The sequence below is a fragment of the Copadichromis virginalis genome, linkage group LG4 (genome assembly GCF_057382275.1).
Source record: "Copadichromis virginalis isolate Kocher_CV1m ecotype Utaka linkage group LG4, C_Virginalis_male_GT1.1, whole genome shotgun sequence".
In the NCBI taxonomy this organism is placed as follows: domain Eukaryota; kingdom Metazoa; phylum Chordata; class Actinopteri; order Cichliformes; family Cichlidae; genus Copadichromis; species Copadichromis virginalis.
The window spans coordinates 21,191,597-21,214,494 of record NC_140621.1 but is presented as its reverse complement, the minus strand read 5'-3'; the positions used below and the strand labels follow the sequence as shown (position 1 = coordinate 21,214,494).

The 22,898-nt window shown below is 41.8% G+C and overlaps 3 protein-coding genes across 3 annotated transcripts; all 3 read right to left on the bottom strand.

Annotated features, from left to right (window-relative positions):
- Window positions 1-1,290: 1,290 nt before the first annotated feature.
- On the bottom strand, window positions 1,291-10,617 carry uqcrc2a (ubiquinol-cytochrome c reductase core protein 2a). Its single transcript, XM_085454171.1, has 14 exons — window positions 10,484-10,617; window positions 9,413-9,514; window positions 9,045-9,194; window positions 8,823-8,887; window positions 8,659-8,715; window positions 8,432-8,556; window positions 7,814-7,911; window positions 7,630-7,687; window positions 7,315-7,410; window positions 7,027-7,226; window positions 6,591-6,671; window positions 6,439-6,515; window positions 6,203-6,356; window positions 1,291-1,627 (listed from the first exon to the last, which is right to left on the bottom strand). The coding sequence occupies exons 1-14, from the start codon at window positions 10,514-10,516 to the stop codon at window positions 1,544-1,546; spliced, it is 1,380 nt and encodes a 459-aa protein (XP_085310297.1). The 5' UTR covers window positions 10,517-10,617; the 3' UTR covers window positions 1,291-1,543.
- Window positions 10,618-12,493: 1,876 nt separating this feature from the next.
- On the bottom strand, window positions 12,494-17,305 carry LOC146711343 (kelch-like protein 24). Its single transcript, XM_085454169.1, has 11 exons — window positions 17,015-17,305; window positions 16,796-16,930; window positions 16,527-16,718; window positions 16,256-16,399; window positions 15,879-16,065; window positions 15,304-15,450; window positions 15,050-15,178; window positions 13,978-14,154; window positions 13,723-13,869; window positions 13,470-13,635; window positions 12,494-13,302 (listed from the first exon to the last, which is right to left on the bottom strand). The coding sequence occupies exons 1-11, from the start codon at window positions 17,303-17,305 to the stop codon at window positions 13,146-13,148; spliced, it is 1,872 nt and encodes a 623-aa protein (XP_085310295.1). The 3' UTR covers window positions 12,494-13,145.
- A 1,119-nt stretch (window positions 17,306-18,424) lies between these two features.
- On the bottom strand, window positions 18,425-21,657 carry anks4b (ankyrin repeat and sterile alpha motif domain containing 4B). Its single transcript, XM_085454170.1, has 2 exons — window positions 21,393-21,657; window positions 18,425-20,391 (listed from the first exon to the last, which is right to left on the bottom strand). The coding sequence occupies exons 1-2, from the start codon at window positions 21,551-21,553 to the stop codon at window positions 19,287-19,289; spliced, it is 1,266 nt and encodes a 421-aa protein (XP_085310296.1). The 5' UTR covers window positions 21,554-21,657; the 3' UTR covers window positions 18,425-19,286.
- Window positions 21,658-22,898: the final 1,241 nt, after the last annotated feature.

Below are 22,898 nucleotides of genomic sequence, written 5' to 3'. Positions count from 1 at the left end.
CTTATGATGTATGAGAGGAATCATTTGTTTGCAAACTGTGAACATATTTTAGTAATTACTAAATCACTGATTTTTATTTTCCAGAATAATTAGTTAACACCTTTCAGCTTATCATTTATTTTGAAACTGTTTTTTTTTTTTGTTTTTTGGAGACCTGGAATATAATTGTGCAGGTCTCCAAAGCGGCTCAACTTCTCTTAATTGCCCCAAAGGCTATAAATAAAATATGCCTGACAGTCAACACAAAAGAACTTTTTTTTTCATTTCTAAAAATAACATATTTAACACAAATCGAGTAATCCTATAAAAACACTTTTGTCTAAATAATGACCAATAATAAGAGAAAAAACACGATCTTTCATAATAAACTGCTCACTGGTTTTCATTTGAGAAATTTCAGTGTTTTAATAGTTATAACTGCACACAACATCTGCTAATTTTTCACATTTTAATTGGCCTAAAAGACCTTGTGAACTTATATCGATCCTGTCACGCTAATATCAATCCAATACCAGCATTGGTATTAATACTATATAACTGCTGTTGACTTAGACTCCCTTTTGTAAATGTTTAATATTTAGATGCAGAAAGGATTCATCTTTTTTTTTCTCCTTTTTGATTTCATAGCCATTTACTGAATGGAAAGTACAAGTTATCTTAGAGTGTGCAGGGACAACATGCCCAGAGGGAAGTTTCTCATTTAAATATCACATATTCCACTAAATAATTACAACTTTCTGCTACTTTTTTGCACAAACTCCACCTCTTGTGTGCAACTATTCATCTTACAGACACAAGTCAGCCTGCACATTAATAGGCACCTTACAGAATACACGGGGGGCATAAAATAATGCATTTGTTAAATTACAGAAAAATGTTGAGCGCATGATGAGAGCTGGCAGATGTTAAACAACCTCAGTCATCTCAGGAAGTAGAGATGGCTTAGGCCTTTACTGTAGAGGGCTTCTATGTTTTAAATGAAACCCAGTTTATTGCCAGTATGGTATTAGCTCTTTTACTGACGATCTACAAGACAACCCTCAAACGTCAACTTATGTTTGTGCGCTTTTGGGTCCCCCCACTGGCTGATGAATGAAACAAAACCTCTTGGTGCTAAAGTGCTCATTACCTAAAATAACAGCTTTTTGCTGCCAGTGTTGGCACATAGTGCTAACGTCATCCAAAACCAAGCACTCTTCAAGATGATGGTGTGGAATCATCAATCTCATGCAGAAGACCGCACTTGTGCACGGCACACATGCCAGAAACTTGTCATTCAAAAATGCAAAATCAAGCAACAACCCAAGTGTTTTACTGTAATTGTTTTAATTTACACTGATGTACAGTTACACTGATGAATCCACCCTCTCCCCCACAACAGACATTACAATTCTGCATCTCTCTGTTGGTGCTCACACATATTGCAGGACAAACTACAAATGACAGGTGACATCCAATGAACTGCTGCAGGAGGCAACATCCAGGCACAGCATGCCCAAGCAGAAAGAAAAATCAACTGTTCTTATTATTCTTATGTGCATTTTCATACTTCATCCACAAATGGTGTATTAATGAGGTGTCCACTAGCTGACATGGTCTTCTTGCCATCCACAAATTTCTTTGCAGCCTGTAAAGAAAACAGAGCAAATTCACTGACGGGCAATATTTCCAAATATATCCCAGTATTTATAGTCCACCGAAACCCTGCCACAGCTCCGACACTACACAGAACCCCACGCAGCGACTAAACACAAATGCAAGTTTAAACATATGAATAAATAGCCTGCACGCATAATTTAATAACTTTTGTTTTTGTTAGTATAGTCTTCAGGGATATATTTTCAAACTGAGGCTGCCACCAGTGCTCAGAGGAACTACAGTGTTTCTATTTGAAATGAGGTTCAAATGTGAAACTAAAACAATATTTACTCTGTAATGATCTGTATAATCCCAAAAGCCCTTCAGTAAAACGCACTGTCAACATGATCTATTGCATCGCTTCTTAATGAACTGTTGTTTTATTTGGACATGAACAAACTAGTGAGCCTTTACTGGATGATTTATGACTCCAACCCACGCTCTACTACAGATGGGGTACATAAAGGTAAGACTGCTGCCACTGCAACCCAGTAATGTAACAATGACACGACATCAGATATAAAATCCATCAAATGGGTTTAAATTTGACATGCATTGAATCTAAAAACCACATGTATATAAGTGTGGTTGGAAATTTACAGGGACATGGATGTCATGGTCATTTTTAATGACTTTTTAAAACTTTTTCAGGGTTGAATGATTGTACAGTATACTTTAATGACTATTTCAAGTTATTCTGGATTTTCTCTAATCCACACAGGGTCAAAAGTATGCATATAACCTCAAATACTTACTTAAAAATAACTTTTAATAAGTGGTGCTGAAGGTTCTACAATGCCTTTTCATTTGATAACGCCTATTAACTTCTCGTTAGTGAACTAATGAGAGAGACTGACTACAGCTGGTAGTTTCTCTTTGCCAACATAGAAAGGATTTGTTTAACAGCACTCACTGGACTGACCACTACTCAGAATAATGGAAAAGTCTAAGGAACCAAGGAAGAGTGGTCCCCACAGAATCATACCAGAAGCTTGTTAATGATGAAAAGCAACTTGTTGAGGTGCAACTTGCTAATGGACATTTACCAAATATTAATAGGGGTGTATGCAAGTATTTGTATATATAAAGCAGGGCTCTAGACTAACTTTTTGCCATGGGCCATAATTTTCTAAATTATTAACTAACAATCTTGTGCTTAAAGTGCTTTGTCAATATTGTAGAAAATGTTAAACTTAATCATCATCTCGGCCTCCTCTGACGACCTGTTTGCTGTTGCATGCTGCTGACAGGCAGTGGGGAGAGGGGACACTTGGGCAGTGCATTTATTGCAGCATATAATGTGTTTTCTGGATACACTGTGCTTTTTCAGCATTCAAAGATTGATGGCACCGTGTCAGAGCACTGGCTATGAATTTCAGACGGATCAGGCCTTAACTTAACAAAAAAGTTATCAATCGTTCTTTTCATTTTTTCTTATTACCCACAGCTACATCCACTTCTGTCGGGCCAAGGCTGCTCACTAGGGCTGGGTATCATCACTGATTTCTAAAATCCATTCGATTCCGGTTCTCAAAGTCCTGATTCGATTCAATTTAGCCTCAGACAGTCAGAAATATTATAACTCTGATCATTTATCAGTACTGATACACATGAGACTTCATCAGAATTGTGGACATCACAGCAGATGCCTTTGTGTGAAAGTAACTGAGAATAAAACACAGAAAAACATGAAGGAGATTTTTCTGGTCTGGCTTTTTATAGCAGATAACCTTAAAAATATTCTGCAATATTCTGCAATTTTGCATAATTTTAAAAAGTTGAAATTTCTTCAGTATTGAACAGCAGAAATTAGGCTTTCTTGTCCGAGGTCATTTAAGTGAAAGAAAAGAAAAAGAAAAGAAAAAGACAGTGGCCGACAGCGCTGTAAACAACGGTGGACTGGTGGTTAATAAGCGAATGAATAATGCAGAAAACAGAGATTTGAGACAGGAAACTGTTCTTGAAGTACACAGAGAGAGAGAGCTGTGCATGAAGTGTGATTTTTATTGTGGTGGAAGCAAAACAGCAAAAGTCAGAGGGAATTCATGACGACATTTATCAAATGTGAAGCGTAGTTTGCTGCTTCTTTTGCAGCTGGCTCGGTGAATTTTGGTTGGAGACACACAAAACCTGTAGCTCAGAATCAGCGCAAAAAGACGTAAACACAAAGCGGACCGACGCATCAGAATCGCTAAGCTCTGACAGCGTGTCCGTCTACGGGCCGTCGGGCGAGAAAGCCGAGAAAGACAAAGCTGATTCTGATGCGTCGAGTCCGTTCTGTGTTTACGTCTTTGTGTGGAGTGCGTGTACCTGCTCTCATTTGCTGTTTGGTGGTTGTTGAAATAGTTGTTGAAATAGTTTTATGAGCTTTAATATGAGAATCTGGCGTTTCTGGCAAAACACAGTTATATTTTAAAGTCAATTCAGGATTTAATGAATCGATATCGCTTTATTCAAGCTACTCACCTCCCTCTATCCACCTGCACTTTCAACTGGACCACGGCCAATCAGAGAGGTCCCGCTCCTGACTATCTCTGATTGGTTTAGTCCACGATAGGGGCATAATGTGTGTCTGTTGTTCACCACACGGAGAGTTGCAGAGATTTTTTTTTTTTGTTGTTGTTACCTGAACAGTTGTTTATTTTTTTAGTCGCACCACTGAAAAATTTGGTCGCACTCTAGAGCCCTGTATAAGTATTTTTAAAGTCTTTAGGATGATATATACAGTGGGGCAAAAAAGTATTTAGTCAGCCACCGATTGTGCAAGTTCCCCCACCTAAAATGATGACAGAGGTCAGTAATTTGCACCAGAGGTACACTTCAACTGTGAGAGACAGAATGTGAAAAAAAAAATAAAAAAAATCCATGAATCCACATGGTAGGATTTGTAAAGAATTTATTCGTAAATCAGGGTGGAAAATAAGTATTTGGTCAATAACAAAAATACAACTCAATACTTTGTAACATAACCTTTGTTGGCAATAACAGAGGTCAAACGTTTACTATAGGTCTTTACCAGGTTTGCACACACAGTAGCTGGTATTTTGGCCCATTCCTCCATGCAGATCTTCTCGAGAGCAGTGATGTTTTGGGGCTGTCGCCGAGCAACACGGACTTTCAACTCCCGCCACAGATTTTCTATGGGGTTGAGGTCTGGAGACTGGCTAGGCCACTCCAGGACTTTCAAATGCTTCTTACGGAGCCACTCCTTTGTTGCGTTTTGGATGGTGTGTTTTGGATCATTGTCATGTTGGAAGACCCAGCCTCGTTTCATCTTCAAAGTTCTCACTGATGGAAGGAGGTTTTGGCTCAAAATCTCACGATACATGGCCCCATTCATTCTGTCCTTAACACGGATCAGTCGTCCTGTCCCCTTGGCAGAAAAACAGCCCCATAGCATGATGTTTCCACCCCCATGCTTCACAGTAGGTATGGTGTTCTTGGGATGCAACTCAGTATTCTTCTTCCTCCAAACACGACGAGTTGAGTTTATACCAAAAAGTTCTACTTTGGTTTCATCTGACCACATGACATTCTCCCAATCCTCTGCTGTATCATCCATGTGCTCTCTGGCAAACTTCAGACGGGCCTGGACATGCACTGGCTTCAGCAGCGGAACACGTCTGGCACTGCGGGATTTGATTCCCTGCTGTTGTAGTGTGTTACTGATGGTGACCTTTGTTACTTTGGTCCCAGCTCTCTGCAGGTCATTCACCAGGTCCCCCCGTGTGGTTCTGGGATCTTTGCTCACCGTTCTCATGATCATTTTGACCCCACGGGATGAGATCTTGCGTGGAGCCCCAGATCGAGGGAGATTATCAGTGGTCTTGTATGTCTTCCATTTTCTGATGATTCCTCCCACAGTTGATTTTTTCACACCAAGCTACTTGCCTATTGTAGATTCACTCTTCCCAGTCTGGTGCAGGTCTACAATACTTTTCCTGGTGTCCTTCGAAAGCTCTTTGGTCTTGGCCATGGCGGAGTTTGGAGTCTGACTGTTTGAGGCTGTGGACAGGTGTCTTTTATACAGATGATGAGTTCAAACAGGTGCCATTCATACAGGTAACGAGTGGGGGACAGAAAAGCTTCTTACAGAAGACGTTACAGGTCTGTGAGAGCCAGAGATTTTCCTTGTTTGAGGTGACCAAATACTTATTTTCCACCCTAATTTACGAATAAATTCTTTACAAATCCTACCATGTGAATTCATGGATTTTTTTTTCACATTCTGTCTCTCACAGTTGAAGTGTACCTCTGGTGCAAATTACTGACCTCTGTCATCATTTTAAGTGGGGGAACTTGCACAATCGGTGGCTGACTAAATACTTTTTTGCCCCACTGTAGATTCAATGTATGTAAAGATGTATGCTTTACAAACATTCCACCCAGTTCAAAGAAATCATTAAAATCCCCAAATTACATGACATTCATTCCCTTAATGAGTTGATGTAAACGTCTGACCACAACTGTACTCTAGACTGCAATAATCACTTCTAACAGCTAGCTTGTTCTTCTGCAGCTGTTTGTTAAGTCATGCTATTAAAATCTCACTGAAAGCACACACCTTAACCACATCATTCTGGGTGATGGCATCTATAGCCTTGAGGACAGCGTCAGGGGCCTGGTACACTCCAGCGGTGAGAGCCTGAGCACCAATCTCCTCAAGCAGCCCCTCTGAGCTCTCCATCGACATCAAGTACTCCGCTTTCAGCTGGTTCCTGCACAGAGGTGTCAAACACAGACAGGAGTGAGCAACAGACCAGTTAGAACTCCACCTGCGTCATCTTTGTATGAACTTACTTTGCTCTGGTGATGTCAGCCTCAGACACGCCTCCCTCGGCCACACCCCTCACCTGTGCAATGGCGGCTTTGATCACCTGCACAGAGAGAATAATTCTGGCATTTCGGCAAATTTTTTAAATCAAGTTAGACACAGAAAACTTGGCAACTACCTCTCCTGCAGAGGCAGCTTGTGCAATGGTATAGACCCCAAACAGGCCGGAGTCGGAGTACGAGACGTTGAAGGCAGTGGCCTGAAAGACAACCAGAGGTTATCTGATGTAGAGTGAGAAACTGTGCATTTATAACAAGAACAGCCAAGCATCCTAAAAAATAAAACTATTCTAAATACTCCAATTGAGGCAAATCATTCTTTCAGCAGATTTCTGGAGAAGTTTCCCCAAGAGACTTCATCAAAGGAAAAGACCACTGAAGCCTTTTCTTTGTCTGTCAGTTCCAGACTGACGGAAAGCATCGTGCGCCAGTTTTTGGCTTTTTTGACAGATTTCTGCGTTAAATCGGGGGAACACATCTCAGAAAGACTCATTAAAAATGGACTTGAACTGTTACGGCTACAAAAACCAGTGTCGCTGTCCTGTTTCAACTCACATCAAAGGGCTGTGTGGTAGCTTTGGCGATCCCCTGGCTCAGTTTGCTGGTGATGCTGGAGCCCCTCTTTACATGCGGACCAGCTCCCAGGATCCTTTGCAGCACACTGAAAGCATTAGCCTCGGCACTACCTGTCACAGCACCTTCACTGGCAATCAGAGCGTGGACAAGCTCATCCTTGTTCTGCACTCGCAGCTCACCTAACACACAATATTTCCTCATGAGAACAAGGCAGCGGCGGATTGCAGAAATAATTTAAAGTTGCTATTTTAAAACACAAGCTCCTACCTCCACGGTACACAGATTTAGCCACAGGGGCCCCAACCCCACTGCGGGCACTCAAGAGCCCCTCACCCACTTGCCTCAGGACCGAGTGGTTTACACCTGAATGGGTAAATGAGATTAACATCCATAAATGAGTGAAGTGGAACAGAGTTCTGACATGTCAGCAGTGACTCACTATCTCATTGAGATTTAAGACAAGCGTAAGCTCACACGTAAGCAAGACTGCTTAGGCTGGAGATTGCTAACTACCTATTAGGAAAGCCAAATGAAGAAGGGGGGGCAGCTGTGATGAAGCAATCAAGGCTGGACAACACTCACCTAGTCCTACTAGAGCCATTCTGCCAGTGGTGAAATGGTCCTCAACAAATGACTTAAGCTACAGGGAAGGATAAGGAGGAGGACAGGTGTTTAAGTGCATCACAAAAAGTACTATTTTGCTAATTGAATAGACCCTTTAAGACCCTTAAGAAAAAAAAAAAAAAGATGTAACGCATATCCTTACCTGTTGAGAGGAGACATGGCCGACCATGTAGTCAGGGCAGTACAGAGAGTTGGACAGGGTGTTTTTGTATGCTGCTTCATGCAACTTCTCAATTACACCTGCAGGAGAAAATTGAACAGGACACAATGAAAACTTTAAATATGGATAATCAAAAACTGCTGCATCTAAAAAACAAACAAACAAAAACAGCAACAATGCACAGGACTTTTTTCAGAAATCAAGTTAATTAAACAACTTTTGCACAAGTATTAACGTATGTCAGAAACCATGCAGAATATAATATATCTACAGTAATATGAGAGGGACTGGAATGCTTACTGCTCAATGAGGCTACAGATCTGACTGAAATGGCACAAAAAAACCAAAAAATGCCTCAATCCCAACAGCTCACGTTAAGCATTTCTGAAGTGGCCACAAAACTCAGAGCAAAAACATTATATAGCCTTGAGGTCTACCGCAGCTTAGCGAGAAGATTTTTGATGTTTTACATAATTATAGCCAAATAAAATCATCAAGGATCTTCTTTAGAAATTAAAAATCACTTTCACATCTGATAAAACTATTTCCTCAGTAAAAATACAGGCAATCAGGAGATGAACTGTTGCTTCTGTTACACACCTATCTGAGGACACTGCTGAGCCAGAGCCTTGTCAACCTTCACTCTGGGCGTCAGTTCGTCCACCTCCCATGGCCGAAACTCCTGAGCTGTAGTCACATTGACCAGAAACTCCATTAATGAATCTCTGGACACAAATAGGACAGCGAAGTGTCAACACAGCCTGACGAGTTTTAATGAAAATAGAGAAGAGAAAAAAATAACTTGACGTTAATATGGGAGCACTTACATGTCATCTCTCAAACAGTCGGCAGTGTAGACCATTGTCTCTCTTGATGATGTCGCGCTGCATGGATAGAGATGACAACACAGCTGATTCAGTGTGATCCGCTGCATAATTTTGAGCAACAAAAGCAGCGACGGTCAGTGTGTGCATGAAGTGTGCTCACTGACCTCAGGCTGCCCCCGATTGCTTCCACACTGCGACAGATCTTGAAGGCAGACGCTCCCTTTGTAGTCTACAAAAATAAAAATAAGATAAGTAAGCAGCGTAGGCTGTCAGGCTAGAGGTGCTGATAAAAACAAGTGCAGTCATGTCCTTCTTATTGTGGTAAGAATAACCTCAGGAATAATTAAGTTAGCTATCACACGCTTACAAGCTCATTCACAGTTTACCAGGTTCGCTGCCAGTCGTAACACATGGGAGACACCCTGGTTCTCCACAGTCTCATAGCGACTCCCAGCTTTCACAAACACACTAACACTTGACACGGGGGAGTAGTTTTCCAGCGAAGCTATCACCAGGCCGTTTGGGAGCTTGGACACCTGAAGGAGGAAAGAAAAAATGTTACACAAAACACACAACTTTCACACAGAAACAAAACTAGTGGTACACTGCAACTTAAGATGACACCAGCAATTAGAAAAATACTGCAAAAGCTCACAAAACACAGCAGAAGTGTTTTTTCGGAAGAAAATATCATGACAACCAGCTGTGAGTTAGATTTCCATTGTGTTTTGTTCGATTCGAGAGCAGCACCTACCTGGACATCCTGGGGAGGAAGAGGTGCGCCTTTGGACGGTTTCAGACCTGAGAGGGGTTCAGCCAGACTACCGCTCCTCCTGGCAGCTGCGTAGCAACGTTTCTGCAGGAAGGTGACACCGTAATTAAAGACAATGATTCATTAGCAGCTAAAATAAGAACAGGAAGTTATTACTGAATTATAGCCACAATCCCGTATATATCGTGCTGCTTTAAACTGTGTGTAAACACTAAATTGGCAGAATCTTAATCCAACAAAGAGTAACATGACCTCTAATGTTACATAATAGCTACTAACACATACAAGTAACACGCAGATTACACAAATATCACCAGCTAGGGAAGTCACCGCCTTTCTATGTCACATGGAGCTGCTTTAGGAAGGTCTTGAGACAACAACCTAATATAATCTAATACTGCAATCATCTAATATTATTTTTACTTTTAATTGGGTTTGCATAACTGATAATAGTAATTTTTCTTGCAGAAATGCCCAAAAGTATGATCTAGGCCCCCTAAAACCAGGCCGTCTTAATAGGACCACAAAATCAAAACAGCACCTGTGTGTGCAGGCTGAGAGCAGCTTGACCTGACGTGACCTGTGCACATTTATGTCCCGGCGGCAAAGTCTGGGACTAATGTGGGAATGCACTAGCATCATAATTGGATAACACCGAATTTATGACCAAATAGGGGGCCTGGTTCGGTCAAAACGGACGCTGGTGGACTGGAATTCAGGGATGACCTTCAGGTTACACCCAGCTTACCACAGCAATGCAAAAGGCGACATAAAACAGCTAAGTCGAGCCCACACGCTTTTCAAATTGTATTTATATTTTTTACTGCACACTTGATGTTTATTTTATTGTTTTCAGTACGTGTGAATGATGAAATTAGAACGTTGCCCCTAACTCGAGACAGAAACCGTTTTACGGTAGGTAAACTTGGAGAGCTAACCGGCTAGCAGGCTAACTGCTACAGCGAATGGTCGGTTTTTTTAGACCGGGACGAGCAGGGAGCAGATCCGGCGGATGACACCACTCAGACCGCACCAACACAACACAGGACTCACGGAGATAGTGTTCAGAGACTGTATTCCTCTCATGACTCCTCACTCTCTCCTTCAGCCGGTACAGAAAGACAGATATGGCAGCAGACTGACGTCTTACCCACAACTCACTGCGCCGTGTAGTCGCTAAACCTTTCAAAATAAAAGTATCACAGCGTGTTTCAAGTTTCCTTGAGCTAGTGAAAACTGTTCGGCTTGTGGCTCATTAACAACATCAGCAAATAATAATAAACATCATTCCTCCCCTTTCTCCTCCTGCTTGGCAGCTCGTTCTTCAACATCCTTTGTCCAGTATATCCACTCACCCCCCTCTGGACGATTTATTTCCAAAGTGCTCAACCTGAGCTGTCCCTCAGATGTACTGACTTCTAAACCTGTTAATTACAGTCACTCACCTTCTATCTTTTTGTGACATAATAGCAGGTCTCACTACCATCCTGTAAACCTTTCATTTCAGGTTTGCTGCTATCCTTCTGTCCCACTCCATCCTGCCTACATCTCTCTTTTTTTTTTTTTGCATTGTCCATCACTCTGGATAGTGGACCCACACATTTCAACTTCATTTGCCTCTTTAAAATGTTTTTCAGATGCAGACAGCCTCCAGGCATTTTAATGAGATAAATTTAGCTAATGAAGCATCGGTTTCACCACGCACAATAAAATTTGTTGGTCTTTTATGTAAACATGAGAAACATGAGAAATGCTGGAAAAACTTCTCAACCCCAGGAAATCAGGGAAAGCCTGTAACTTGGAAAAGCATAGATACAATTTGACATGGCACTAAAGTTATTGTACCAGAAAGGTGGTGTGGATGTCACAAAGTCAACTACACAAAGTCTACTACAGAAAACTAAAACTAAGCTAAAAACTAAACTTCGATTTAAAACAAAAACAAGAAGAAGAAAAAAGAACACTAGACAATTTAAAAAACTATTAAACTAACTGAAATGATTTTGTGAACTTGGCCACCTAAGAAAATGTATTTAAAATGCAGAGGAAAAATACTTAGTCTTTGCCAGCTTGATGCATTTTTACTGTAATGCTGCTTTTCCTAAATCTTGCCTTTGATATCAGCCCTCCAAACAATGTTAATTAAAAACTTTTATTCTAAATTTCTTCGCATTATCCCCCAGATTTTATGAGGTATCTGGATTTTTATTATTTTGTTGTTTTTATCATCTCGTGCTAAAAGGTCACGCGCTTCTTGTCCTTCACCCATTTCCTTCTTTTTCTTGCGGTCGGTGTTTCTCCGCTTCACCTGGAGGTGAACGTGTTTCCTTAAATAAATGTGGGTGTGGCTGTGTGGAGATCGCACGTAGGCAGCACGAGCCCGTCTTTAAATGTTCGTGGAAACTTTTTTCGCCTTGCGCAAAAAAAACAAGCAAAATGTGCGCAAAATTAATTATATGATTATAAAACGTGCACACCGCCGTGCGTATGTTAGGAAGGCAGACTGATTTTGAACCAAGAATGTTCAGTCTGCATGCAGCCACGCCCCCATTTCTCTAAAGAAGGAAACACGTTTGTGTCCAGGTGAAGCGGAGCAAGCGGTGACAAGAAGCGTGAACCAGAAAAGAAAGAAGAAAACCAAAAAGAAATTTGACTGGAAAAAATCAATTCTAGAGACAAGAAACACATCAAGAGCCCCAAAGTCTTCTGTGCAACTGAAAGATTTCAAGATTGTAATATTAAACAAACAAATCTTAATTTTAAAAACAAAACAGCATTAAACATGCTGACTGTACCTACTGCTGCTATGAGATTGTCATCCATCCCTTATTTATTCCAACATCTTCACACTGAGCCATAAATATGAAATACATGTTATTGTCTGCATCATGCTGACAGTATCATCTGCTTTCTACATGTACTTAATAAAGCTGATTCTGATCTTGGGTATTTGATACTCTTTAAAAATGTCAATGTAGCAGGAGTGCATTCATCAATACTTTCGATTGTTTTCAGGCTTCATTTGTAAAAAGAAAAAACAAAAACAAAACTGACCCACCCACATTCACAGTAAAGAAGTAAACATCTTTATTACAAGTCATTTTCACTTTAATTCACCAGTATGCATGACGCACATTACAAAAATATACTCAACATATAACAGGTAGTCAAGACAATCACTAAGAAGTTCAATGTGTAATTACAAAAAACACTCACATGTACACCTTTGCCCCGCCCACACAGGTAACCTTCAAAAACATTCATAACTGACTCTTTGGCCCACAGAGCTTTTTAAGAGGACCATTCTAATCTTATCAACCTCCAATAAATACAGTCACATAATACAAAAATAACCCCATCGGCTGGGAAAACATCCAGATTGTGGCGCTCGGACAATAAAACAACAACTAAAGAATGTTCACATCATACAGAGCGAGTTTAGACTGCGGACATCAGATCATTTATGTTAAATCACTGCACCTCTGCTGCCAAGCCACAAAAGAAAGGACCCCAAAGTGATTAAGACTTATTCCACAGGCTGTCACCAAACAGGTCCCAGAAACAGCTCAAGCAGCTCAGTGCCAGTTCCAGGCATCACTCCCCAGCACGCCAGTCTTCGCAGCTCTGAGTCTTGTAGCGCATAATCTCCAAGGAGAGTGCAATTTAAAAAAATAAAAAACAAACAAAACCACAGGAGATTTCCCATTTGTTGTCCTCAATTTTCACTGGGCGTCCCGGGACTGCTGCTCACTTGGATGTCCTTTCTAAGCCGGAGAGAGACGCAGCTGAGCCAGCTGCGGCTGGTAGGCATCTCCCCAACAATCTCCCACGTGTCCGTCTCGTCACAATACCTCTCGATAGTGTCGTGATATCTGCATGCAGAGCGGGATCAGCTTTAGACAACCTCATTCACCTCTCCTGTGTTTAATCCACAGGAATTTAACCCTCATTTTCTTAATATTTCAAATAAATGTGAGCTCTGCAATCGCCTGGAAAACACGAAATTTACAGGCAACGTCTTTTCTAGAAAGCTCCTCACCTGTCCCAGCCCTCTTCTCCTCCCAAGACGTAGATTTTGCCATCCACGACAGCAGCGCCGGGCCGATAGCGTCGTTCCTTCATGGGGGCACACATCGTCCACTGGTTGGTCTTTGGATTGTAACACTCCACTTTATCTGTGTTCTCTGTCGAGGCATGCCATCCGCCTACAAAAAAAGGATTTAACAGACATGACTGCACTTTTAGGAACCAGAACAAAGCACAGTTAATGGGCTGGATGATAAGTTTGTTACCTATGACGTAAATCTTTCCTTTAAGAGTACAAGCAGCTGATCCAGAGCGGGCAATCTGCATGGGGGCGACCTCTGTCCATACTGCCGTTTTAGGGTTGTACACCTGTGCCAGATCTGTGCCGTCACCATCCTCTAGGACCGCACCACCTGCCGTGACACATCCCGAGTGAATAAATACACCACATAGAATCAAAATGAACAACAACAAAAAAAAAAAAAAAAAACCCTGCACGTGTAAAAACCTGCGTTTTCTACCAGTAACATAGAGCAGGCCGTCCAGAGCCACCACTGCTGGACTTGTGACGGCCATCTTCACAGACTCTGTAAACTGCCAGGAGTTGGTGTGGGGGTTGTAGCACTCCACCGAGTCCAGACGTGAGCGTCCCTCCCACCCTCCCACTGCGTACACAAAGCCATCAAGCATCACCAGGCCTGTGGGGAGAAGGCACAGCGGATAAATAAACATTGTTGCAATTAAAAACAGTCCTTCAGTTTACAGTTGGACATCTCATGCCCCGGTCTAATTTTCATGTTTTCTGTCCTATTCATTAACCATTACAACGACAGATGCTCATTAATGTAGGTCAACATTTGAGTTAATAAAGTCAGTATATGTAGAAGACATTACTATTAGCAATATTAAAGTACATTTAATGCTCAGTTTTACACTTATTTTCCACTTATGGAGGCGCATAGATCATAAGGGCACAGCTATGGCCACCTCAATCCTTCTGTTTGGGAGGGGCAGCCAATCAGATAAAAGCTGGGTTAGAGGGAGAGGAAAGGAGGTAAGACAGCTCATTAAGGGTCAGTTTGAGATAAAGATTTTGAACTGTGCATCATGTATGGTAGTGGTGCCAAACATGAGGTCCAAAGGACAGAAGTGGCCCAGCAAAGACTGCACTGGGGGCCACTGGAAGGCTTTGAAAAAAAACAAAAAAAAACAAAAAATGTGAATGAGTGTGTCGATTTTGAACTTATAGCTGTGTTGTCATAAGTTTTACAGCTTTTTCTATTGTTTAAGACGTCTACTATTGCCATTCATACTACACAAAGGCACTTATATAAAAGCACTTTCCTCCTCCTCAGCACCAAACAGCCAAAAAAAACAATTAAATGGCAGAAAGGGACCCATTTTTCTATTATCTGCTATGGAAATGTCTGGATTCTCTTTTTTAATTTTTTTAAGTAGGATTATAACAATCAAAAGACTCCTTTTGGAGCTACTAGAATCAAACAAAGTTAGGATAGTTTATAGAGTTCTTGAGAAGCAAAATAGGGTAACGTGGCTGAAAGACAGAAGCTGTAATTACCAAGACTCCCTCACCTAACTCTGAGCGAGCTACATTCATGGGTGCCATTTCCATCCAGGAGTCAAAGCAGGGGTCGTAGCGCCACATCTCTCTGCTGGCTGAGCCATCGGGAAACTCTCCACCTGCCAAATACAGGGTCGAATCTACAGGCGGGGACAAGGAAGAAAGGTGATTGGATAAGCAGAAGTATACATTTTCAGCACTTAAGTTTATCTGTGCATTTCAGAGTGTCTTAACCCATCAGGCTGAGTTTTACTGACCCCCTCACCTGAGACCACCAGCCCGTGTTTGCTCACGGCGAAGGGCAGGCATGCCAGGTTCTTCCACTGGCTCGTCACAGGATCCAAGCTCTCGACGCTGCGCAGCACCACCTTGTCGTCCTCCCCGCCAACTGTGACTATCACTTCAGCGGTTCCTGTTTCCGTGGCAACAGGAGTAGAGGAAGAGAGGAGTGAGCCACATATGTTAATGTAAAAGAAAAAAAGCAGCCTGTATGGTACAACATAAGAGTGCGTGGAGCTGCCAGCCATTTAATATTCAACTTCCACTATTCTCTTGATTTGCATCTGGATTAGGCTAAAACTGTTTGGTCCACAGTTTGATAACACAAACCGGGAAAACCAGCAAACATCTAAAAATCTGGAATCCAAAATCTTTCTTCTAATAGAAGAAGATAGACCCAAATAATCGTCTCTCCATTGAATAGCCGAGCATTCTTAAACCCTTGCGGAGTATGAGGACGGGGAGACAGATACACACTAACAAATCACCAGGCTGACAGAAAATAGTGCAAAGCTAAAAATTAGCTCTTTGATTCAGACGTGAGTGTTTTTTTATTTTTACCAGTGGACCTGCGAGGCCTCGCTCTCGGGCAGTAGAGCTCTCCACGCCGGTCCTTAAGCAGCAGATAGTCCTTGGCCTCAGAGATGAGCCTCTGGCAGACCTGGCTCTCCTTCACCACGTCCAGAGACTCAATCACATCATGGAGGTAATAGGGGCTGATGAGAGGCAGGCGGATGTGCTCCAGGACCTTTGAGGAACAAAAATGGAAGGGGATCTGATGGGTGGTACTCATGAGCAGCTGCTGTGGTCATGGATTTTCATTCATGGAGTATGGCACCCCTGATAACAGGATAGCACCAAACAACAAAAATGTATGAACCCCCCCTTTTATTTTTAAAGATAAGCCTGAAATTACCTGCTAATAACTCTCCTCTCACCTTTTCAAAGCTCTGTTTGCGAGAGGAACATTTATTCAACCACAGCATGGCGGCCTCAAACACGGTCTCCTCTTTGGGCACGTTGAGGAGATCGCTGGCAAGGATTTCCGTCAGCTTGTCCACACACAGAGACAGAAACTCCTCCTGGAGGAAGACAGGAAGCGCCGAGAGTTTGATTATTTATGTGAGGGCACAGCTTTGCATTAACAGTAGGTGATACAAGATTACCTCCTTCACGACTCCCTACTCTGGGTTTCCATCACACCCTCACCTGCTGACAGACCGTGCTGAAGTGCTCAAGGATGTAGTCCATGCTGCGTTTCTCCAGCACCTTACAGGAATGCGCCTCAGCAAAGCAGTGAATACCCACACAGTTCATCTCGTCCATCTGACGCTCCATGAAGCGACAGCAGGCCTCTCGGACCGCCATCACATCCAGCAGGTTGGCTGCTGCCAGCAGCGCCTGGATACAGATCACTTTCTAAGCACGCACGCGCTTCACGAATGACGGCAATGAAGAGGCATGAGAAGATTCACTACCTGCACGTTGGCTTTGGAAATGTAGACCTCTGATGTGTAGGCGTAGCTCACCAGCATGCCAATCATCTGAGGCTCAACACCATTGATGGCAACACGCTCCTGCTTGGACTCTATGAGGTCAGCGGAAAACATCGCCTAAGGATGGAGAAGGAAAACACATGATTCTAAAGGTGGAGTCGTTTTCAGTATGGACATACATGTGAGGAAAAGTGCGTTTACCTGGAAGTAGGAGCTGAAAGATGCCAGCACTATGCGGTGGCAGGGGAACTCCTGTCCTCCGCAGCACAGAGTCACATCGCAGAAGGCGTTGTTGAGCCGCAGGCTGTTGAGGCCCTGCAGGACTGTGTTGGGGTGCCTGGTCTCCACAAACAGGTAGTCCTCGCTGTTCTGGGGAGCAGGGACAACGGCAGGAGTCGGGCTGGCTTCCTCCTGGACCTTAACGGTGGCGTTGATAGAGGAAGGCAGGAGCAAACCGGCGCTGACGGAGATTATTTCAGCCATGTCTGCCATTGCAACCCAAGCCTGGGAGGCAAAATATCACAGTTAGCACTCTTGAACGCAAACTAAGACAATCAGAAAACGGGTTGAGACATAGCTGGCAACGCAAATCAGCCTCGCAAAGCACTCATTTGAAAGTGAAATGCGTGTAAGTCGCAGAAGGCTGCAAAACAAGGCGGGGAGAGAGGACCCGAGATTGTCTCACTAATGAGGCTTAGCTGTGAGGCAGCGGCCAAAAGAAGCGGCTTTGTGCCGAGCCAGACTACTCAGACAGCTCAAGAACAGATATGCGATCCACACACAGGTGAGATTAATCACTCAGCAGCGGAGGGACCAAAACAACTCACCTGTTACACATAGTCGTGACTGCTGCGGAGGACTACTCGCTCTCCCACATACCAACCAAACCAGCTTCCGACAGTCCTGAGCAACATTAAACGCCTCTCGCTGCAAGCCACGCCCACACACACCCGGCAAACGTAAGAGTGTTCACCCTCATGTAGTTCCTGCTTTGTTTGTTCATCAAAGAGTGACACACAAATTTTTCCCTACTTTTTTGCAAAATCTGATCGTTTGCCAAAAAATATGATTTCCGGTATTTTCTAAAAAGTGTATGCAAACTGTTGCAAATGACTTATTGGCCTACAATCTGTGAAACATGTCAAAATCATCTCTCGTGAATAATGTCACGTCATTTTCGTGTGTGTGTGTGTGTGTGTGTCCCTTTTTTCACCTCCTCCTAAATATTTCATGTACTTTAATCGGTGCTCTTTGTATATACACTCACTGGTGAGCAGTGACAGACTGCTGCATCTTAGATGCAAGAAGGAGCGTTTCCAGTGGTCCTTCCTCCCTGCAGCTGTCAGACTGTGCAATCAAAACTGCTCTCAACAAACATAGATGTTTACATCAGCGCTGTAACTTGCACCAATCAACCGAACAAATACTACTTTTATAACTTGCACATTACTTTTTCTCAATTTATATATACTAACTTATTGTAAGTTACATGTCTACTTTTTAATGCACAGGTGCAATACACAATCTGTACTTTTCTAATTATTCTAAATATTCTTAACTATTTAAACACCTTGCAGTATCCTGCTCTGTTTGCACGCTACAACCTGGGTTTGCCACTTATCTGTACTTTAATTTTAATAACTGTACAGTACCCTGATTTGGTAACTATTATCCATGATGTAAATATGTAAAAAAAAAAATGTTTGTGTTTCTGTTCAATGTCCTGTGTCCTGTTCTGTTTGTTTTTTTGTTGTTGTTTTTTTTGTTTTTGTGTATGTGTGTGTTGCTGTTACAACCAAATTTCCCCTTGTGGGACAATTAAAGGACTATTCTATTCTATTCTATTCTATTCTATTCAGGTCACTCCATTGTGTTTACTAGTTCACCAGTTTTAGCCTGCCTGCTTGTATTTGCTGTGAGTCATTTAGTGGCTCCTGTGCTTGTTTTCCTCTCTTTTTTGTTGTGTTCGTAGCAGCTGTTGTTCCTGTCAGGGAAATTTTAAAACCCATTGGGAAATATTAAACTGGAGAGACTATCATGTACGTTTTGTTTATTTAACAGGTGTGTTATCTGAGGTCGACATGATTACAATAAAACATTCAGCTGCACAAGCAAATCATCTGTGTGCCATATCACCTCATATGTGGAGAAAGTCAGCCAGCAGGTCAATACCAACACTTTATTATTTATTATTCTTTATTTTTCTTCCCATAATTATTCTTTTCTTCTCTTGTTTTAAAACCAGATGTATAAGATATTGTTGATATTGTTGGTTGATGCTGCCATGCCACTTTTAACTTGATATAACAGGTATACACGGAACATATTGTCATAATATGATCAATAAAGTTCAATCTGTAGAAATGTTGGAATTTTTCACTAGTTTGCTGAATCATGTTTGTTTTATACAGAAATTGAACTGACAAAAGGCTTATTTTAAATTTGGAGGATAAATAACTGTTTTTGTTTCAGATCACAAGGAGCTGTCCTTCATGACGCCTGCATTTTCCAGCGCCTTTCTTCTGCGAGCAACAGCTTCTAAGATCTTCTTCCTGGGTCCGAGCTGGATGCGGATCCCTTTGAGGTCTTCATCAGAGCAAAGCAAGAGTGCCTCCAAGTCAAGGTGCTCTCTGTTGAATGCGGGCGTAAAATCTGGCAAGGAGATAGAGGACAGGAACACATCCAAAGGAGAGGTTTCCTCATCTTCATCGTCATCCAGTCCCAGATCTTCCTGTTCCCACGGCAGTGCATTGTCGCCCGTCATCAAGCCAGAGGTGTCTTCGTCTGCCTCAAACGTCTCGCTTTGAACGAGGTAACCAAGGCTTTCATTGGCACTGCTGGGGATGTCGTCAGAGTCTAGCCCCATCTTCTTCCTGAACATCAGACCTCCAAGGCCGGGCCGATTGAAGATGGATTGTTTCACTTGGCCTCCATCGTCGTCGTCATCTCCGAAGCTGTCCATTTCTTCTAGCATGTTCTCTTCCTGCTCGTTGAAGACGTCCACAAAGTCTGGGTTCTCAGATCCGCTCTCTGGTTTGAGGAAGATAACGTTCCCACTTCCTTCTGACCTCTGCAGCGTGCCTTTGTCCTTCTTCCCAAACTTCTTCAGGAGTGTGCCTTTAATAGAGCCAACTTTATCGTCAGTGATGAGCTTGGAGAAGTGTTCGTTGACGCCCGTGATGGTGCCATCGTTTGACAGTGACGATGCTGTTCCTGCATCTGAAAAGGAGCCGGAGTTGCTCCCACGCTGCATTCTATCCATTTTGCTTTTGTGTTTTTTCTTCACCTTCTCACAGAGTTTCACGCGTTTCTCTGCCTCTTTTTCTGCCTCTTTCTTCAGATTGGCGACCTTTTTCGGATTTTGGTTGGTCTGCTTTGCAGCAGCAGCGTCGAGGAAGCGCACACACTCCATGTGGTCGCGTGAAGCGGCGACATCCATTGGCGTGTGGAATTCATTGTCCAGAGCAAAAAGGTTGGCGCCGAAGTTGACCAGGAAGCTGAGGATGTGCATGTGGCCGTTACCTGCTGCATGGTGCAGGGGTGTGTTTCCCCAGATGTCACTCCTGTTGGGATCTCCTCTGTACAACACGAACACACACAAAAGATTTTTTTTATCATTAGTGATGATATTTTCATTATTTGGCTATTCTGTATTCCTGATTTATACCAAACTCCATGCACAGTAGTTTTTCATGAGTTTAGAGAAAATGATTAAATGATAAAAAATGACATTTAAAAAAATGTCAGTCCAGGATCAGTCCAGGAAATTAAATTAAAACAGAGAATAGATCCACATCCAAATCTAGCATATGACAAATTAAAGATGGGTGAAGTTAACTAGTGAGCTATTAAGACTTAAAGTCCTTTTACTGCTGCCCCCTGTCAAGTTTTGATTGCTGTGTGACTGCTACACCTTGTCATAAATCCCAGTTCATGCTGCGTAATGACCAAAGAGGAAATGGTTTAGATAATCCTGGCCACGTAGCCAAGACACGCTTTATGCCCATTGAAATATAAATAAAATAAAACTAAACTTCTCTGAATCTCAAAAGTCTGTATGGTCTTGATTTTGTATGGTCTTGGTTGTAGTGAAAGAGGGACGGAGGTACATGTGGAGTAGCGGTGGCGGTGGCGGTGGTGGTGGTGGCACGGCCTGGATGAACAGCTCTTTTGTTTTTGTGGGATGGATTGGGCTGGTTAAACTTTTGGCTCAGCTAATGGGAAATAAAGTCTTAGCTCATTAAAATGGAGTGAACAATAGCTGTGGAAAAAATCCAGATGAAGTGCCAAAAACAAATAAAGTACATATGAGAAAGCATAAAACACACTTTATTTCATGCTGGTCAACCTTTGCTCTGTGAGCACTGTTCCTGGTTCCGCTGTAGATCTTAATCTTATTTGGTTTTATAACATATAATGTATTTAAATGAAAATATTTTATGTCTAACTTTATGTTTTCTTTAGAAATGACAGAAAAATTACACAGCCTGAAGAAAACACTTGACGAGAACTCATATGTTCAGGTCGTTTTTGTCTCAGTGTAAGATGTGAGATGAAGGACAGGCGATAGAAAACTTACTTTCTGCTGCATATGAGCTGAAGAGCACTGATATGTCCATGAAAAGCAGCCAGTATGGTGGGAGTCATGCCATCCTCATCTGGCGTGTTCAGGTCCTTCACCGTGGCCTCCTTCAAGAGTTCCACGTATCCATCAATCGCTGCTTTGTGGTACCTAGACATCTCTGGTAAGAAGGGAAAAGCTTGGAGAAAAATAAAAATCCAAGTTTCTCTGCGCCCCCCCGGCTAACGTCAGATGAGCAGAAGCGACTGCAGACCCAAGCAAACAAAGCGATGACTGGGCGTCAACGCACCAGCAGCTCGGGGCCATAAAACAAAAGCAAAGTTCGCTTCACTGCTGTGAGCTGCCCCATTTCCTCAACACTATAAAAAATCCCTTACTGCGATTTCACCCAGAAAACGTGTTCACACACAGCAGGAGTTTCTGCTGTAATCACTGTTTCTTCACAGGTTTGAAGGCAAAAGCAATCTTTATGAAAGAATAATATATTGTTGTGAATTAGAATGACCAGTAAAATGAAAATGGTACATTATCTGTTATTTCTAGTTTTCAGGTTTTAGCTCGTTAGAACTCTAAATTCTTCATCAACATTTGTAAACTGATGTTTTTATGATGCATTTTTATTCTGTAATTTGTAGAAAAGTATTTAAAAGAGTAAAAAGCGACATCAACTCCCTCTGTTACCTTGAATCAACTTAAAACTTGGAACATTCAACTTTTTAACTTAAAGCGTTTATACCTAAAAACTGTCTTAAGTATAATACATGATTAAAGCTTTTATTAACAAATTATTGCTCTATTCTATTTATATATCTATTTATCCATCTAATCTAATTAGATATTGTTAAAATCTTGACAGACATGCTTGATTGGGTCATTAATTACAGGAAAAGTAAAAATAACACACTATACTTAAAGTATCAACTGTACTAAAAAACAGGAAAAATAAAGTATTTTTTATTATTAATTATTGCAAACAGCTTGTGATTATTTAAATCATGTGTTAATCTATTTTCTTGATAAATTCATTTATTGTTTTGTTTGTAAACAGTTTTAGCAAGATGGATATATTTAATCAAGGTACACGTTCATTTTTTTAAACATGCAATTCAGTTGTTTTCTTTACTTTTTAAAAAACGGCTGATTAGTCACATGTTCTAATTTTGCTACTTGTTTAGGTTCAAAATAATATTGCAGGATAGTTTTCTTTTTACAAGATATTATATTCATCATGGGAGCTCGTCCTTAGAGCTTAGCGTTAAAAAGAGAAATTTCTCCATGAAATGAATTGGAGAAACTGTTGATGTGAAGTAACATGAAACAGAAGTGTATGCGTACAAGCCCAGATACAGTCCAGCATGTGTATTTTACATAAGTGTACTAAAAAAGCATTAGTGTAAGTCTCTTAGACCGTGTGTTGTCATATCTAGATGATTATGATATCTAAGTCTGTCCCTTTGGGGTGTGTCAGAAAAAATCTGGAAAATCACACATGCTGTGGTGAAC

Excerpts from the sequence above, each read along its gene's own strand:
- uqcrc2a (XM_085454171.1), bottom strand. The coding sequence starts at position 10,516 with ATGAGAGGAATACAGTCTCTGAACACTATCTCC. Across the intron at positions 9,195-9,412 it reads TTCCTCCCCAGGATGTCCAG|GTGTCCAAGCTCCCAAACGG; the intron begins GTAGGTGCTGCT and ends TTCCTCCTTCAG. Across the intron at positions 8,716-8,822 it reads GCAATCGGGGGCAGCCTGAG|CGCGACATCATCAAGAGAGA; the intron begins GTCAGTGAGCAC and ends CTATCCATGCAG.
- LOC146711343 (XM_085454169.1), bottom strand. The coding sequence starts at position 17,305 with ATGGCAGACATGGCTGAAATAATCTCCGTCAGCGCCGGTTTGCTCCTG. Across the intron at positions 13,636-13,722 it reads AGGAAAGATTTACGTCATAG|GCGGATGGCATGCCTCGACA; the intron begins GTAACAAACTTA and ends CTTTTTTTGTAG. Across the intron at positions 13,303-13,469 it reads GGAGAAGAGGGCTGGGACAG|ATATCACGACACTATCGAGA; the intron begins GTGAGGAGCTTT and ends CTCTGCATGCAG.
- anks4b (XM_085454170.1), bottom strand. The coding sequence starts at position 21,553 with ATGTCTAGGTACCACAAAGCAGCGATTGATGGATACGTGGAACTCTTG. Across the intron at positions 20,392-21,392 it reads CAGCTCATATGCAGCAGAAA|AGGAGATCCCAACAGGAGTG; the intron begins GTAAGTTTTCTA and ends CGTGTTGTACAG.